Here is a 16,785-nt window from a genome sequence, read left to right on the forward strand (position 1 = left end):
TATAATCAAAACAAGTTTATTAATTATATATATTGGATACAATATTCATATATCTGTATGCATTGCTCATAGGCAAATTCTATCATATAAAAATAATACACAAAACACACCCAAATCTACCTATAAGAACATCTGGGCAGCACCCTAGTGATTCAAATAACTGGCACAGCACACACTAGTATACATGCACACGAAATACTACAATGGTGGACTACTCAGGCCGGCCGGCTACTGAATTGGTGCACTCCCTTATTGTATTTGTTTGCTGCCTAGCAAGCATCTATGGCCACACACATACATGTATGTATACTCTCGATTCCTTTCCTTTCCCTTTCAAAAGGTTAATTATAATAAGGTGACATTGCTGGGGTAACTGTGTATTTTACTGGTTCAACTGGTGCTGGGGCAACTGTGTACTTCACTGGTCCTGGTGCAACAAAACCAGAACTTTTGATATCAGCCATCAATCCTCTTCTTGCGTTTCCTTCTTGTGCCTCGCATAATTTGGGGAGAAACACTCCTGCCAAAACAGAGAAAAGAATGGTGTAAGTGGCATGCACTGATTACTTGTGTTCCATTACGATTAGTTTATTGAATGACGGAGGATATGGACATGTTTGTTATTTACCTTCAGCAGCAGCAAGGTTGAAGTAAAGATCGATAACGTTAGGGCAGCTATCGTAGCACTGAGGAGAGCAAAGTTGTTGTGCAAAGCGAGACTCGAGGAGAGAATCTGTTGAGATTCCAAGTGATTTTCTGTCAAGTCCACATGCTTTGATGCATTGGTCTGTCTCAATCCAGTTCCTTAATCTATCAGCCTCAATTTCGGATGTGCGGCAGGTGTATGCTTCTTCTCCGGTCCTTTTCACGCGTTTCTCGAGCACGCAACGCTTGCCGGCCGATGAGATTGCATAGGCACATGTGTCTTGGTCAAGATGCTCACATGCTATTTCTCCTGCAACAATAATACCATTATGATCAACTAATTTGTTAAAGAAAATCCAAGAACATCAAGAAGGGCTGCTAGCTAGCTTCTAGCAATATATATTGCCAGAGAAAGAGAGAACGAAACCTTGCTTACCTAGAGTACCTTGCACACAGATGGCAAGGGCAATAGCCAGGACTGACAGAATTCTGAAGCTAGAAGCCATAATTAAGCACAGTTTTGGTTAAAAACAGGAAGCTGGTGCCCGATATTTGTTAATTAGGCTTCAAAAAGTTGGCGACAACTTTTGTGTTTGTCCTCGGAGTAGTAAGTTGTGAGGAATGAAGAGCTGGATGTGGGGGCCTTTATACTTGTTCAAGGGCACTGTAGAATATTGGAAAGCAGTGTCAGGAATGTTACTGTAAGTCTGTAACAGTACTGTCAATGTTACAGAATGTGTTCATGAAGATTTTGGTCATTGGTGTTGACCCCACAATAATGGGGTTTCGTGCCGCAAAGGTCGTTAATTTCTCTGTTCCGAAAAGAAGTTGTATTTACCAGTCAAAGATGGCCGAAATCAATGGCGGGTGTGTGACTCTTACCATGAACAGGATCCATGATTTTGGAAGCAGTACTTAGGTTCTAACTTTGGCTGTATCAATGGTAGCCGCCGGTTCGGAACCGCTGCTCATGCTGCTAACTGTCGAGATAGTGAGAGCTGAGGGCTTCTGCAGGGACGGAATTAGGATTTTATGTATGGGAGGCTACTATATTGCATTGGTCTGGTTGATTGCATAAAAATCTTGGTTTGGTATGTTAACGATTTGACGTACGGGTTGATTAACGACTTGACTAATTAAAAACCAATGCAATATATAGCACCGACGGCCTTGGCTTGGCGGCGGGAGGAGCTTGTCTCCTTCCGCTATTCCTGAGTTCGAGTCTTCATGTGCACGCTTGTCATCCTCGCGGTGCCTTACATGCCCACTGGGTTTGCAGGGTGTTCAGTGGGCCGTGGAATTAGTCGTGGTGCGCGCAAGCTGGCCCGGACATCCACATAAAAAAAAAAAAAAAAAACACCAATGCAATATAGAGTCCAATGTGTTCTTCCTCGATATGTCTAGATATCAGAACATCATGATGCTAAAAACTTGATCAACATTAAGCAGTTGATTAATTAGCTTAAACAGTTAAAATTTAAGTTTCTACTTGAGATTCACATCGTACTCGTAAAGTAGTACTAGGTTCCTATTTTGACGTAGAAAAAAACGAATTAGTTGGGAGAGGAGCATGTTTCCTATTTTTTTTTTTATTAAAATACAAGAATTCATTGTAAAATTATTCTTAAAATATATTTAATTTATATTTATATCTTCATTTTTTTATTTTATTTTTATTTTTTTTAACATAAAACATTGATCAAACACAACTGAAAATCAAGATAAGACTTTCAAAATTAAGAAATGATTCTCCAAACTATGTAAATTAAAGATCTTAATTTGTATCTCTTGATCATGGAAAACAAATATATTTTCTTTTTTATTTAGAAATATATTGAAATAATATATTTTTTAAAAAATTATTTTTAATTTTAGCACATCTAAATAATATAAAAATATAAAAAATTAATTTAAAATAAAATAAAAATTTTAATTCTTTTTTAAAAAAACACTTGTAAAAAACAAAAGCAACCATTCTCTTCATTTTCTTCATGAGTGAGTCGTAAGTTATGCTGTGATGCTTACATCATAAGCAGGTGTCACAGTTAGAGTGTTTAGAAAGATAAGCCGTTTTTAAAAAAATTAATTTTTTTTGGTTAAAAATTAATTATTTTTTTATCGTTGTAATATGCTGATTTTAAAAATTATTTTTAAAAATAAAAAATATTATTTTAATATATTTTAATATAAAAAATATTTTAAAATATAATGACAGTCATACTCATAAATACACTAAAAAAAATTATGAGTTGCATGGAAAGAGGTTAAGAACTTTCATAGCTCCTACAATTGTGAGCTTCATGGAAGAGGGCAAAAACTTTCTCGAGAACGCATGAAGAATGGACCCAGCCAGCTAGGTGGCTGATGAGTTATCAAATCAATTTTTTTTTTCTCTTCTTTGAATGGAGGTTCTTCACGATGAGCTGACTGGAGATCCATTTGTCTCCACAATTTTATAGAGCAAAATTAAATGAGAACATTCTTCTTGTTTGTTTATTTATTATTATTATTTAGACTAATTTAAATATACCTCAAACTCTAAAATTAATAATTATATAAGTTTTTATTAACAATTATGTAAACTTTCAATAACCATAAAAAGATTTATGAATATTAAAAATAAAATTTAAAATTTAATTAATTAAGTTGTCTCTTAAATTAAATGAGAGAAAAGGAGAGAAAGGACAGCAAAAATAAGAACTTGGGTACAAATTGGTAATCTTATAATGACATTTGCATCCACAATTTTATATCTCATGAAGTTTGTAAAATCTTAAGGTGAAATTTGCCTCTTCCAGTGAGTTTTTTGTTTTTTAAAAAAATAAAAAAAGTTAAGAGATTCCAGGTAATTTGTGTATCAATTAAGACTAATTAGCTATTTTTTCATTCATCTTAAATTTCTCTGAATGTTGTATCCAAGATTTAAATCCAAATTTATTTTATTTTTTAAAATCTTCAACCATCATAATAATTTATCGGAATTTCTTCGGTGTTAAGGGTTGAAGGAATAACAGTTAAGTTACCACCTTTATTAATTAATCATGGACCAAACATCTGAAGTTTTGAGTCAATTATTACGTTATGCTTGTCTATTTCAACCATTAATTAAATTAAAAATTATGATCGTGACAAATACACGTGGAGCTGATTCTCTTTGATTGTGATTCAACCTCATGAATATATAAAACCCACGTTTTAGTTAAAAGAAGAAAAACGAAAAATGAGGAGAAAATTAACACAAGCCTCACTCGTTGATTCAATACCTAGTGCAATTTACTTGACTTTTCACATTGTGGCGGATTACTATATATATATATATATATATATATATAGGGGAACGTTTGAATATGGCCTAATGCACTCGCATATTTAGAAATATGTTTAAAATCCAATGAGAATGGGGAGTTTAATATTAGTTGACACCATTGTTTTAAAACCTAAATTAAATTTCTAAGTCGACTCAAAATTAGATTTATCTAAGATCTAAATCAATATAAATTAAAAAAATAAAATAAAATCTAACCCAATTAAAAATTCAAGTTAATTTGTGATTCAATTAATTAGATCAAAAATTGAGTATTGAAAAAAATATTCTAGTTAAAATTATAATATTGTAATTTTTTTAGATCGACGCTCTTGATATAGACCTTATAGAATCATGTTTTAAAATGATGGGTGCATGATATACAAAATATTTCAAATTATATATCTGTGTGTGTAGAAAATTAATTGCTAATAACAATGTGAAAGGGAGCCATTTTCGTGAGAAGATTAGAAAAGACGTTGACTTTTCTGCCCCGTCACTCACGGAGAGGTTTGTGGTCAAGTGTCGACCAACTTACTGTTTGTACATGGAACAGAAGTTAGGCAGCTCCCATGATTAGGGAGAAAATCTTGGGTTCATGTTCGTAATTTAATCTCTTACTTTCTTTTTTTCTGGGCCTAAACTCTTGGGAATGACGTGGTTCCATTCAACTTCCCGGTAAGAGAGATACAACAGGTTTACTTTCTTGATTTATTTTTTAAAAGAAAATAAAATAAAAGAAAAGGATTAAAACCACGAATGATTAGCCATGCTCATTATTGCTTGATTTATTCTGTTGATATCATTATGTATTTACCTTTTCTAAGATGAGATCATTGAAAGACAAGTGTTGAAAGAGATGCAAACTCGAGAAATTTTATACTAGCTACTCACACCATATAACTATATAATATAAGATATAAAAATACATAAAAAAAGAAGGGAAATTAAATTGCATACCATCTCACAACAAATCATAAGAATTCTCCCACCCATTAATTACAAATATATACATAAATTTCCTTTCTCTTGTTTTTCTCTCCTCTTTATATTTATTTCTCCCCTCCTAGCTATGATGTAAGCATCCAATATTGTTACGTGTGAGTATGATAAAACTTGTAATGCACTTCTCCTGCCAGGTCATACTAAAACGTTTCGGCCTTTCGATTCTTATGTTTGTTGGGATTTTTCCAAGGAACTCAAAAGAGAGATCGAATACAAGTCATGATTGGTTAGCTAAGATCTTTGAATATTACGACAAGGAATGCTCCTATGGAAGCTTTCTGGGTTTTGTTTTATTAGTTGATTGAAGGCTTGCTGGGTCTTATTATATTACATAATATTGTTGAACTTTCTCATTCTAGCTAGAGACTTCTTGCTTTACCATGACAAAGTTTTTCTACTACTTTGAATTATTTCTTTCTTTCTTTTCTTGATGGTTTTTGAAGAATCAGCAATGTACTCATGCCAAAAGTAGAAATAAAGATGCCTCTTATTTTCTCTTTGTTGTCTTTTGAAGTCGATAAAAATAGTTATATAGATTACTTAAAAGATAATACTTGCAAAACCGACAAATCATATGGTAATTTTAAGCAAACACATCATTAATATCAACCAATTTCACGGTCACGGTAAGGTTCAATATCCCTAGATTCTTGAGCGACCAAATCCCAAAACCTATTTTCAGAAACAACACCATATTCACATTTCTCTCTCACAACTAGCCTATCAAAAAATCAATAAATACAAACAGAAAAAAATTCCAATTAAAAATAGTTTAGATAGATTTTATGGATGGAAATATACCCTCGATATATATATAGAGAATTACAGTGGAATTGTTTTTTTTAACAAAGCAAAAAAACAATGACGTGTCCTTTTTTACTTACGGAATTATCGATGGAATAAATTTTGTCGGTAAAATCCATTGGTAATTCCGTCGGTAAAATGTTAATACTATTCATCATTTCAAATACAGACGAAATCACCAACGAAAAATACCGTTGATATTTTTCAGAGAGCTTTGAAACTGTTCACTACTCAATTACACTGTTAATTACTGTTTTTTAAAGATAAAATCTCCAACGGATTAAAAAGTCGTCAGTGTTATTTGACGGGTTTCTAAAAAATTTTGATTAAATTGAAAATTTAAATTAAATAATACAGATGGAATCACCGATAGATTGAAAAACCGTCGGTGATATTTGGCGGTTTCTTAAATTTTTTTATTAAAAATATTAATATTTAATTATCTATTAGTAAGAATATCAGTAAAACATCCCAATAAAAAGTCTGGAATCCTCAATTTCACAACAAACAAGGCTTCTTTCTTCTTCTTCTTCCCCATATGTAAAAAACATCAATATCCATTTCTTTCTCTTCTCTCCTCAACACCTTCTCTCCTTTTCCATGCTCAAGTATGTATTTTTCTCCTTCTTTTTTCTTCTTAGTTTTTTTTTTAATTAATATACTTTATGATTTTTTCTCTTCTTAGCTTCACTTGCAACTACATTAAGGTATTTTTTTTTTTGTGTTTTTGTTTTCACTATATTTGTTTTTTTTATTTTGTTTTTAATTTTTTTTGTTCTTAATAATTGTATGAATGTTGTTGTAGGATTTTTTTTATCCATATGAGATTAATTTTTAGTTGATTTATTTATAGGATTTTTAAATTTTTAGCAATTGCAACTTTATTTATTTCATATGAATTTTTTTAGTTGAATTTATTTTTTCTTGTTATTTATTTGTTGCAAATTTGTTTGAGTTGATTTTTTTTTCTTTTTTTTTTTCCAAGTGTTTGGAGTATTATATAGTGTTGATTTATATTAATTTAATTATTTTATAGTTTTGTAAAATAGATTTGTTTAAAATATTTTTAAATAATTACCGACGGAATTATATACGGACCTACTAAGAGAAATACAACGGAATGAAGTGGATAATTTTGTTTTGCACGCTTTTTTCCATCAGTAAAATATTTTTTTTATTACCAACGGATTTACTGATGGACAAAAATTTACAGACGGCGCACTTCCGTCGGTAATTTTGTTGGTAAATTAATTACCAATGGAATAATAGTGTAAATACCAACAGAAAATTCCATTGACAAATATAAAAATTATGGTAGTGTAGAAACAGTTTAAGCAAATTGATAGACTCCCCATTTCCAAGCATTGGAGGTGGAATCCATAAACTACTTTGGAACCCACAAATCTCTTTGAAAAATGACTTCAAGAACTTAATTTTCCATTAAAAAAAATTTAAGTTATACCCCTAGTTTGATTTAATTAGAGTTAGAAGAAAGTAAGTTTTAATATTTAAACCCTTGGTTTTTTTTATGTTTGAACCAGTTCAGTTCGGTTCAGATCAATCAATTTCAGCCTTTTAAAACCAAATTGATTTTTTTTTCTAATAGGTTTATTCATTTTACTTTTTCACAATTTGGTTTTTTCGACTATTTTTTTTCTATTTTTCTCTATTTAATCAATTTTTTAGGTTTTATGCTGACCCCAATTAAAAGTGATAAAATATCTCCACCTAGGATTTCTCTCCTAATTATACATATCCCTTTCTTTGAAGTGGGCATTAAAGAGTAACTAATATGATATTATTAATTATTATTGCACGAGCACCATAAAGACTTTTTTAATTGATTAATTTTTATAATAAAAAATAATAATTAAATAGTTCTTTAACTACCATTGATCATGCTTAAATTAGTAGTGTATCATTTTAAAAATATTTTTTTTAATCAAGTCAATCATTCAATCCTAACTACATTTTTATCTTTATATTTTGTAAAATAAAAAATAAAAATAAATTAAAAAATAACACGAAAGTGATGAAAGAAATTAAGTTACACATAAATTGAAAATATAAATATTAAATATATAGTTTCAAAAACCATAATAAATAATTAATTATTTTTCCTAAACTAAAGGAACTAACTTATAATTAACTTAAAATAGAAAAGCTGGATTTGTTGCTGCTAAATGGAGTTCTTGTTGAAAGTTGGAAGTGTTGGACCCCTTGCTAGTGCTTTCATACACAGCTCGTATTAAAACTTTGGGCCAGATGGGCTACTACATGAAAGGGTACCACATTTTCTTCAACCCATCCTAGTGCCTAACATTTTATCTATCTATATATATATATATATATATATATATATATATATATATATATATATATATATATATATATATGAACATATTTCTTTTTGTGTAAACTTTGAAAACTCTCATATGTAAAAATAAAAAAATAAAAATCACATTAACAATATAAATGCCATATGACTTTACCAATTTTCAAACTAGTTTCTCCCCAGCCATATACCATGTATATATTCTCTCTTATAAAAATAATTTAAAAATTGATCCTGGTATTTTTGGTAGGACCAATATCATTTTTTTTCCAAAACATTTATTTTTAAATTCAAAGGAACTACTTAACGAAGGAAGAGTAAATGAATGGTGATTGTTTTGTTACTTGTAAGGAAATTTTTTATATCCTTCATATGAGCATTAAAAAATCAATCAAATGATAAAGTTTTAAGAATAATTTTATTTTGATTATTAAAAAATTAATACCATATTAAATAATTAATTTAATCTAAAAACTTTAACCGTTAAATAAAGCTCCGGACAATGAATATTGTAAGTATTAAGGCATGTTTCTCAAATACTATCATGCAAATTATATGAATATTTCTTCATGATAAAATAAATATATAATAAACTCCCTCAAAATAAGTATTTAATGCAATACCAGCATAATGCTAATGCCAACCCTAAATCAACCAACATTAGTTTATCATCTCAACCAATATTGTTTTCAATTTATTCTTATAAGTAAACTCATACTTAACCAATCATTAATTTGATACTCCTACCTTATATAACAAGAGATATAAACTCTCAACCTTTACCTTTCTAATTAATTTAACTATAATAAAACTGAATAATATTCAATAACAAACAAAAATCTTAAGCTTTAAGAGTATCTTGGTTTTTTGTTTTATAAAAAAAGACATGATCATCGTACCTAAGCAAGATTCTAGCTTGGTTCACTCAGATGAATTGATTCTTATAGCATTTAACTATTTTGGATATAGGTGTGTCAGCTTTCATTGTTTAAAATCTAAAGCTAAATAACTTCATAGAGATAAAACTAGTTCAATATAAATCTTAAATAGAAAATAAATATTCTTTGTTTATCCATATAAAATGGATAAAAACCCCCCCTAAAAAACCCCATGAGCTTGGCCATATGTCCCAAGCCCAACACCTCTATGGGTTCGGGCATGCAACTCGAACCTAACAATAGGTAAAGAATTTTTCTAGGACCCCACTTAAGTCCTTTAATATTTTATATTGATCCAATATATATTATTTTGAGTAAAATACAACTCAATATAACATAAAAATGAAATTACACTTCAACCCCTTCTCTTTAAAAAAAAGACAGATTCATAGGCTATAAATATATCATGAATCTTTCAAGCCAATATTCACAATCTCTTTATTCTGAATATTTTCAGCATATATATTTTAAGAGTTTATCTCTCTAAACTATCATTATACTTTACAAATTTACTAACTCTATCATCGGAGAGTCCACACGTCCATCAAAGATGACATTTTGCAAGTATCAGTTACCAGTTACCAGTTACCAGGCTTACTAGTCATTGCCTACTACTAAAAACTACCAGTCACTTAACTTACCAGGCACCACCTGCTACTACCATAACTACTGGTCACCTGGTATCACCTATTACTAGTTACTAACCTCATTGGCTTTTCATATCAAACCACCAGACACCTTGACTAAGGATAATTGATTAGATTGCTTGAACTAAGAGATCAATCAATTATTCAACACATCAACCTTATTTCTAAGCAACTTGGATTTTAGAACTCATCAATTAGCGTTGTTTATAGGAAATCGATAAAAAATCCATAAGATTCTAAAACTTTTTTATTTTGACATTTCCATGTCATTACATGACATATAACCAAGATACATATAGGATAAGATGCAAGATAAATCTACCTGTTACCACAAACACTTCTGCCTAGCTAGACTTTTAACAGCTCACGAGTAAAGTGCAATTCCTCACTTAGACCATGTTAGCAACCCAATATCAAAATCAAACCTTACAACCTCAGTAAGTCTTAGTAGTTATGGTAACACACTTGACCCTATCACCATCGCCACTAGTCACTCCCAATACTCGTAGCCTATTGCATTACCTAGAAAAGTTTGGACAAAATGACATCTAGGAGAGTATCTTGCCTTCATACTAGCCAATTTCCTCTAGGGGTTGCTCACACCATTGTGATACTCGTGCACATAGCATATACTCCAAACATGCTTCCCCTGGCTACCACGGAATGGACTTTAGTTACCAATCTCGTTGTTTCATGCCAAACTCTTCATGCTCCCCATTGTCTAACAAATCGCCTCATGATACATAATCTTTGATGAAAATGTAAGTTTATTTTTAAAATAATAATAATATATCTCTAACATACATTTCCTAACTATAGATCTTTAATGAAGGCCATTTGGCCACTCTTTTTTAAGAGAATTGACTTAGTCTCCTTAGAGCATTATCCCCATAACTGCTAGGGTTGATCTCGAATCATCCATTTTCCAGTGCAGTCTTGTACTAACATATTCTTCAACTGATGCCAAATGGCCTCTCACTTATTCGCAGGGATTGATCTCGAATCCCCTACTTCACGGTATAGTCTTAGACTCACATATTTTCCAGGTGATACTTAAAGGCCTCTCACTAATTCATTAAAGGTTGACATGAGATCCCATATTCTTCAGGTAATATTTAGAGGCTTCTCACCAATTCATCAATGGTTGATATGGGATACCTTATTCTATAGGTGATGCTAAAATGCCTCTTATCAATTCGTTATGGGTTAATTTGGGATACTTCATTCTCCTTGTAATGCCTAAATGCTTGTCATCAATTAGCTAGGGGTTGATCTTTGATCTTTTGCCTCTCTAATATAATCTTGGTTTGGCACTACTATTTAACTAGGGGCTTCTAAGCCCTCACGCCCTCATCATGAAGGTTATAGACCTCTTAAAGGCTTCTAAGCCCCCACACCATCACTAGGGAGATTATCGACCTCCCAAGGTTCCCAAGCTTCTTTGTCATCCTAGAGAGGTCGCATACCCCCAACACTTCAGTATGACCACTCTTCAAGGGATGGACTTGGCTTTTCAAGTGTAATAAAACCACCTTTCATATATTCGTCCCCTTAGCCATTTAGAAATTTTTATAAGTATAGGTGTTGCCATTAATCACCCTCAATGGGTTCCCTTTAACCTTTTATAATATTCTCTAAGTACAGGCTCACCCTCCATGGGTTTCCACCAGCTATTTAGAAATTTTTCTGAGGAGCTTATTCTTTATAAGTTTCACCTAACCTTATAGAGAAACGTTTTAAGTATAAGATCTTTTATATCTCATCTCACTCTCTAAATACTTAGAAATTTTTTCAAATATGGCGTACACACCTACATACATACTCTCTAGTTTATTACCTAGGGTTTCAACCCCTCTTCTCATATGAAAAAAGTTTTATGAATGTTGGCCGAGTTTATTTTGCTTTTGTTGTTGGGGTTACAGGCCTTCTATTATATTCTTACATTTGATTAAAAAAAAAAGTTTGTCGAACTCATCATGGTAACTGAATATTTATACAAGTCTTTGGAGATTAATACCATAAGGAATTGGGAGCTATTGATGGATCCAAATAAAATGAACCCATACCCCCCCTAAATGGCCTAAAAAACCTCATGGGCTCAGCCCACACGTCTTGAGCCCAACACCCTTTTGGGCTCGAGAATGCGCCCCAAACCCAAAACTCACTAGAGAATTTTTCTAGGACTGCACGCGGGTCCCTCAATATTTTATATTATTTCAATACATATTATTTTGAGTAGAATACAACTCAAAATATCATAAATGTGAAATTATACTTCGGCCTTTCTTCTAAAAAAAAAAAAAACAAGATTCATGAGCTATAAATATACCATGAATTCTTCCAGCTAAATTTTCATAATCTCTTCATTCTTAACAATTTCAACATAATATTCTTAGAGTCTATTTCTTTAAAATATCATAGTATTTTCTCTCTTTACAAAGTTACTAACTTTACCATTGAAGAGTCTTCATATCCATCAAATGAGACCTTTTATAGGTATCAACTATCGTTCACTTGGCTGACCAAGCATCGCATACTACAACAACAACTAATGGCCACCTAGCTTACCAAACATTGCCCCCTACTAGTTACCAACCTCTTGGGCTTTCCATATCAAGCCACCATATACCTTGAGTACTAGGAGAATGAATCATATTATTTGAGCTAAGATATTATACAATTATCTAATATATCAACTTTATTCCTAAACATCTTATATTTTAATACTCATGAATTCCAAATCTCCATCTATTTATAACAGTGGATATAGGTATATATGAAAGTAGTTTTAGCACTCAAATACAGTTAAAAAGAAAATAAACATAAACAGAAGAAAAGGATTCATTAAACCTAGAAAAATAACATTTCTGTCAAATATACAAGCTTAACATGGAGAACTTAACAGTTGTCATTCATAATTTCCCTTGAGAAATAAACTATATACTGCAATTGAAAGATGAAGACCTTAATTTGTGGTGTGGGAAATACTTTTACATTGACTGGAAGAAGGGAAGCAAACTGATCCATTTTTTGCATAGAAACTGAATCAAGTGATTGCCGACGGCCAAAGCTGTAAATGAGAACATACATACTCTGAAGAAGAAAAATCCATCAACAATCGATGGCACAGACATTTACATCATGTATATGTTCTGTAAAAGATGAAGCAAGGATAGTTTAATTCCCTGGTACGGCTTGCAATAAGCTAAATTCTATAATGACTGCAGATGATTCTTTATGAGTCATTCAAGCATTGCGTTTGCATTATATACGTGACAATGCTTGCTCGTGCAAGTATCAATAAAGACAGGACCAGCAACAAATCAATTGCACTGCCATAGGCCCATAGGAAACGAGAATCCGACATGAATCTAAGACATGGTAGGCCATTGCTTGTCCATGAGGACATTGATGCTTGGTTCTTGTCTGATGGGGTGCAAGAAAATCTCAATCCAATATCTTCCTAGCAGGGAATGAGCACAAAAAGTCTGAACCAAAATCATTACTGCAATTAATAAGTTAATGTTGAGCCTTTAATTAAACTAGGAGAATTTAAATGATTTTACATGACTAATTGAATTCTGTGATCTGTTAATTAGGAAAGCCGGATTAAAAAAAATTACTTCAGATGAACTTTGTTTTAGGAAATTAATCATGGAGGGGGAGAAAAGCAAAAGGAGGAAAATCAAATACTAAGTACTTTCTGCTAATTACTGTGATATTTTACTAATTAATTCTACTAATTTATCTATCCCAGCTAGTGCTGGACATCACGGTTAAACAAAAATGATCATAGAGATATCATAACCTCATCTTTTACTTCATCAAGGGACGCAACTAGCTAGCTAGTACCCTTACAAGTGATCATAGCTATGATCATGGATAAGTAGCTAGAGTACTGCTAGCTATGGAGTTCAGCAGGGAAGAAATCATAGGCAAACACAGTTAACAGTCAACAAATGATGGATAGAAAGAGGGGAGTCTCTATTCTACTGTGTTAATTACTATTTTCTCTTAAAGGGTCCAGCTACATATTACCGCGCGCCATCACCTAGTTTACAGTGGACCAGTTACCGGAGTTTTGCAAAAATATTGATGAAGAATTGACACTGGGCTCAAACATATTTAGATAAAGAAAATCAAAGCCACAAGAGTACGGTACTATGAAGCAGTGTAATCCTAAAAGTTCAAGCAATTCAGAAGAAAAACATGTCCATATAAGATCTCGTGTTAGCTTACCTTTAAAGGGTGGTGAAAATTTAGAGCTATTTGCTGGAAAATTCCTAAGGGATCGCATGATCCAATGAAATGACTGAACATTAACATCATATAGACATCGAAAGTCATTAGATCTGTCGCACCCCAAAAAAAAATCAGCGCGCGGCATCGGCTGGCGATTTTTCGTCTCGTTGTTGTTTGCTTGAATTTGGTTCGTTGGAGTCGCCACCTAGTAATTGATTTCGGGCTACTAGGAAACCGGATGTACTGGTCTTGTCAGAGATTCACGGGTAAGGGACTGGTTGTGGTTAGGGAAGGTATTAGCACCCCTAACGCACCCTACCTGAGGTAAGTTGCTTCGCGAATTTGATGTGTTAAAGAAGTTTTAATAATTGTCTTTTCATCGGAAATTAGAAATATCACTTACGTATAAGTTAATAATTCTTACCCGTGATCCGATCAAAAAATTAAATTCTTCTTTAATATATTTGCAATTCTATCATTAAAAGAGAAAATAAATAAATAATTCAATAAAAAAATAAACACACACATACACTTTCACTATTTTTTGTTTCTTTTTCTTTTTCTTTCTCCTTTTCTTTTGTTTTCTTTTACATCCATATTTACAAAATATAAATTACAAAAAAAAAAAAAAAATCAAAACTAAACAAATTACATTAAACAATTCTAAAACTACAAAACAGTCCCTAAATAGTCCAAGAAGTGCAGGGAAATCCGTTTAGAACCGCAGGAACAGTGTTCGGGAAGGTTGCTGGGGCAGAAATCACTGGCGGCGCGTCCTCCCCCGCGCCACCACCACTGGCGGCGCGTGGGTTCACGCGCCGCCGATGAAGGCCGAAAACCAGTGGATCGGGAGCGCCTTCTTCTTCCCTGTCTTCCTCCACCGGCGGTGAGGGTTATCGTCGCCTGCAACAAGGACAAAAACACACAACAAGCAGTCGGTTTTAATTTTTCTTTCCGTTACAGATCTGCTTCTCCTCTCCATCTTCGACTTCACGGCGGGCCAATTTGTTGTGGATTTCGTCTTCTCCTCTACCTTTGGATGGCCGGCGGTTGTAGGGGGAGCTGGCGGTGGTCGGTTGAAGGAGGAGATCGGTGGTTGCTTGCTGCTGTGGTCGGGTCTGTTCGTTGACCCGGAGAGGGAGAAAGGGGTAGTGGCCAGCTGCTGTGGTGGCCGTCGCTGCTGTGGAGGGCGATGGGTCGCCTGTTGCCCGGTGGCTGAGGGAAGGGAGGTCTGATCCGGTGTGAGGCTGAGCTCGGGCTGTTGAAGCTACGGTGGAGCTGGCGGCTACTGGTCTGTGTTGTCGGCTGAGAAGAAAACCGGTGTTGATGGAAACCGAAGGAGGAAGAAGATAGGCCGGCTGTTGAAGGAAATGAGGGGGCTGGGAGTGTCGCCGCTGGTGAGGGAGAAAGGAAGAAAAAAAATCAAACCGGGGGGTTTGGGGAGGGGCTGTTTGGCTGGTGCCGGCTGCTAAGGGGAAGCAGAAAATTCAAACCGGCTGGGGGCTGCTCTGTTTGGCTCCGACTGAAGGAAAAAAAAAAATTCAAACCAGAGGGGAAGGGGCCTTGGGCGAGAAGGAGCAACGGCTGGAGGTTCAAAAAAATTCAAACCGGGGGGGCGGCTCCTTTGGGTAGAATGAGGCAGGTCTTCTTCTTTTTTTTTTGTTTAGGGTTAGGGTTTTTTTGTATTTTTGCTGAAGTTTCAAAATTGCCCCCCCTTTGCAAGTGTTAGAAACCAGTATTTATAGGCAAAAAATATTACCAAGTTTTCAACATTGGTCCCTTAACTTTCTTTTTTTGTAAAATTTGATTTTTCTTGTTTTTTTGTAATTTTTTGAAAATGAGCAATATCAACGTCGACTCGATGCGGAAAATCAATGATTTTAAAAACGACGCGTGAAAAGTCGAACGCGTTTGAAAGACCCTTAAAAAATTAAATTCTTTTTTAGACGACGTTGAAAATGCTAAAATGACGAAAATATATTAAAAAACATATTTTTGATTTTCTTTGCTTTTCTCAATTTTTTTGGATTTTTTGAAAATATATCAAAACATGGGTCAAAAATTGGGTAGCAACAGATGCCCCCTCTTTACAATGCTTACGAAGCAAAACTCCTCAAAATTTTGCATAGTAAGCTTTGTAAAGAAAACAAAAGGAAAATGATTTCATTATCTTGGGCGACCTGCCCACACACTCACACTGATCTGTTTTGGTCTATTTTCACGGGCGACCTACCCACACGTACTCACTCAAGTCTATTTTCACGGGCGACCTGCCCACACATACTCACTCAAGTCTATTTTCACGGGCGACCGACCCACACTCTCCCAATAGTCTATTTTCACGGGCGACCTGCCCACACATTGGGTTTACCTGAGATCCCATCTGGCGACCTCATTCAACTGGAACGAAAATATGTGTAACTCGGTCAACCTGAAATCCCATCTGGCGATTCCCTTTAACCAAAGCTACATGAGATCCCATCTGGCGACCTCATTCTGGTCTCATTGTACGGGTGACTAACCCTAGAAAAATGCTGGTCTCATTGTACGGGTGACGAACCCTAGTGCTGCTGGTCTCATTGTACGGGTGACGAACCCTAGTGCTGGTCTCATTGTACGGGTGACGAACCCTAGAAAAAAGCTGGTCTCATTGTACGGGTGACGAACCCTAGAAAAATGTTGGTCTCATTGTACGGGTGACTAACCCTGGTGCTGGTCTCATTGTACGGGTGACGAACCCTAGAAAAAAAGCTGGTCTCATTGTACGGGTGACGAACCCTATGTTGGTCTCATTGTACGGGTGACGAACCCTAGAAAAATGCTGGTCTCATTGTACGGGTGACTAACCCTGGAAAAATGCTGGTC

General features: G+C 34.0%; 1 protein-coding gene and 1 long non-coding RNA gene across 2 annotated transcripts; both read right to left on the minus strand.

Annotated features, from left to right (window-relative positions):
- Window positions 1-1,272, minus strand: LOC118060503 (uncharacterized). Its single transcript, XM_035073728.2, has 3 exons — window positions 1,082-1,272; window positions 629-955; window positions 1-520 (listed from the first exon to the last, which is right to left on the minus strand). Exons 1-3 carry the CDS (start codon window positions 1,149-1,151, stop codon window positions 342-344), a joined length of 576 nt encoding a protein of 191 aa, XP_034929619.1. The 5' UTR covers window positions 1,152-1,272; the 3' UTR covers window positions 1-341.
- An 11,229-nt stretch (window positions 1,273-12,501) lies between these two features.
- On the minus strand, window positions 12,502-14,031 carry LOC118060502 (uncharacterized). Its single transcript, XR_004689455.1, has 2 exons — window positions 13,918-14,031; window positions 12,502-12,830 (listed from the first exon to the last, which is right to left on the minus strand). It is a non-coding gene; the product is annotated as an uncharacterized lncRNA (long non-coding RNA).
- Window positions 14,032-16,785: the final 2,754 nt, after the last annotated feature.

Source organism: Populus alba, chromosome 12 (genome assembly GCF_005239225.2).
Source record: "Populus alba chromosome 12, ASM523922v2, whole genome shotgun sequence".
In the NCBI taxonomy this organism is placed as follows: domain Eukaryota; kingdom Viridiplantae; phylum Streptophyta; class Magnoliopsida; order Malpighiales; family Salicaceae; genus Populus; species Populus alba.

Bases quoted from the DNA above. Each gene is read 5' to 3' on its own strand.
- LOC118060503 (XM_035073728.2), bottom strand. From the start codon at position 1,151: ATGGCTTCTAGCTTCAGAATTCTGTCAGTCCTGGCTATTGCCCTTGCC. The intron at 956-1,081 runs GTAAGCAAGGTT...TTATTGTTGCAG, and splicing joins CTGTGTGCAAGGTACTCTAG to GAGAAATAGCATGTGAGCAT. The intron at 521-628 runs GTAAATAACAAA...CTGTTTTGGCAG, and splicing joins CAACCTTGCTGCTGCTGAAG to GAGTGTTTCTCCCCAAATTA.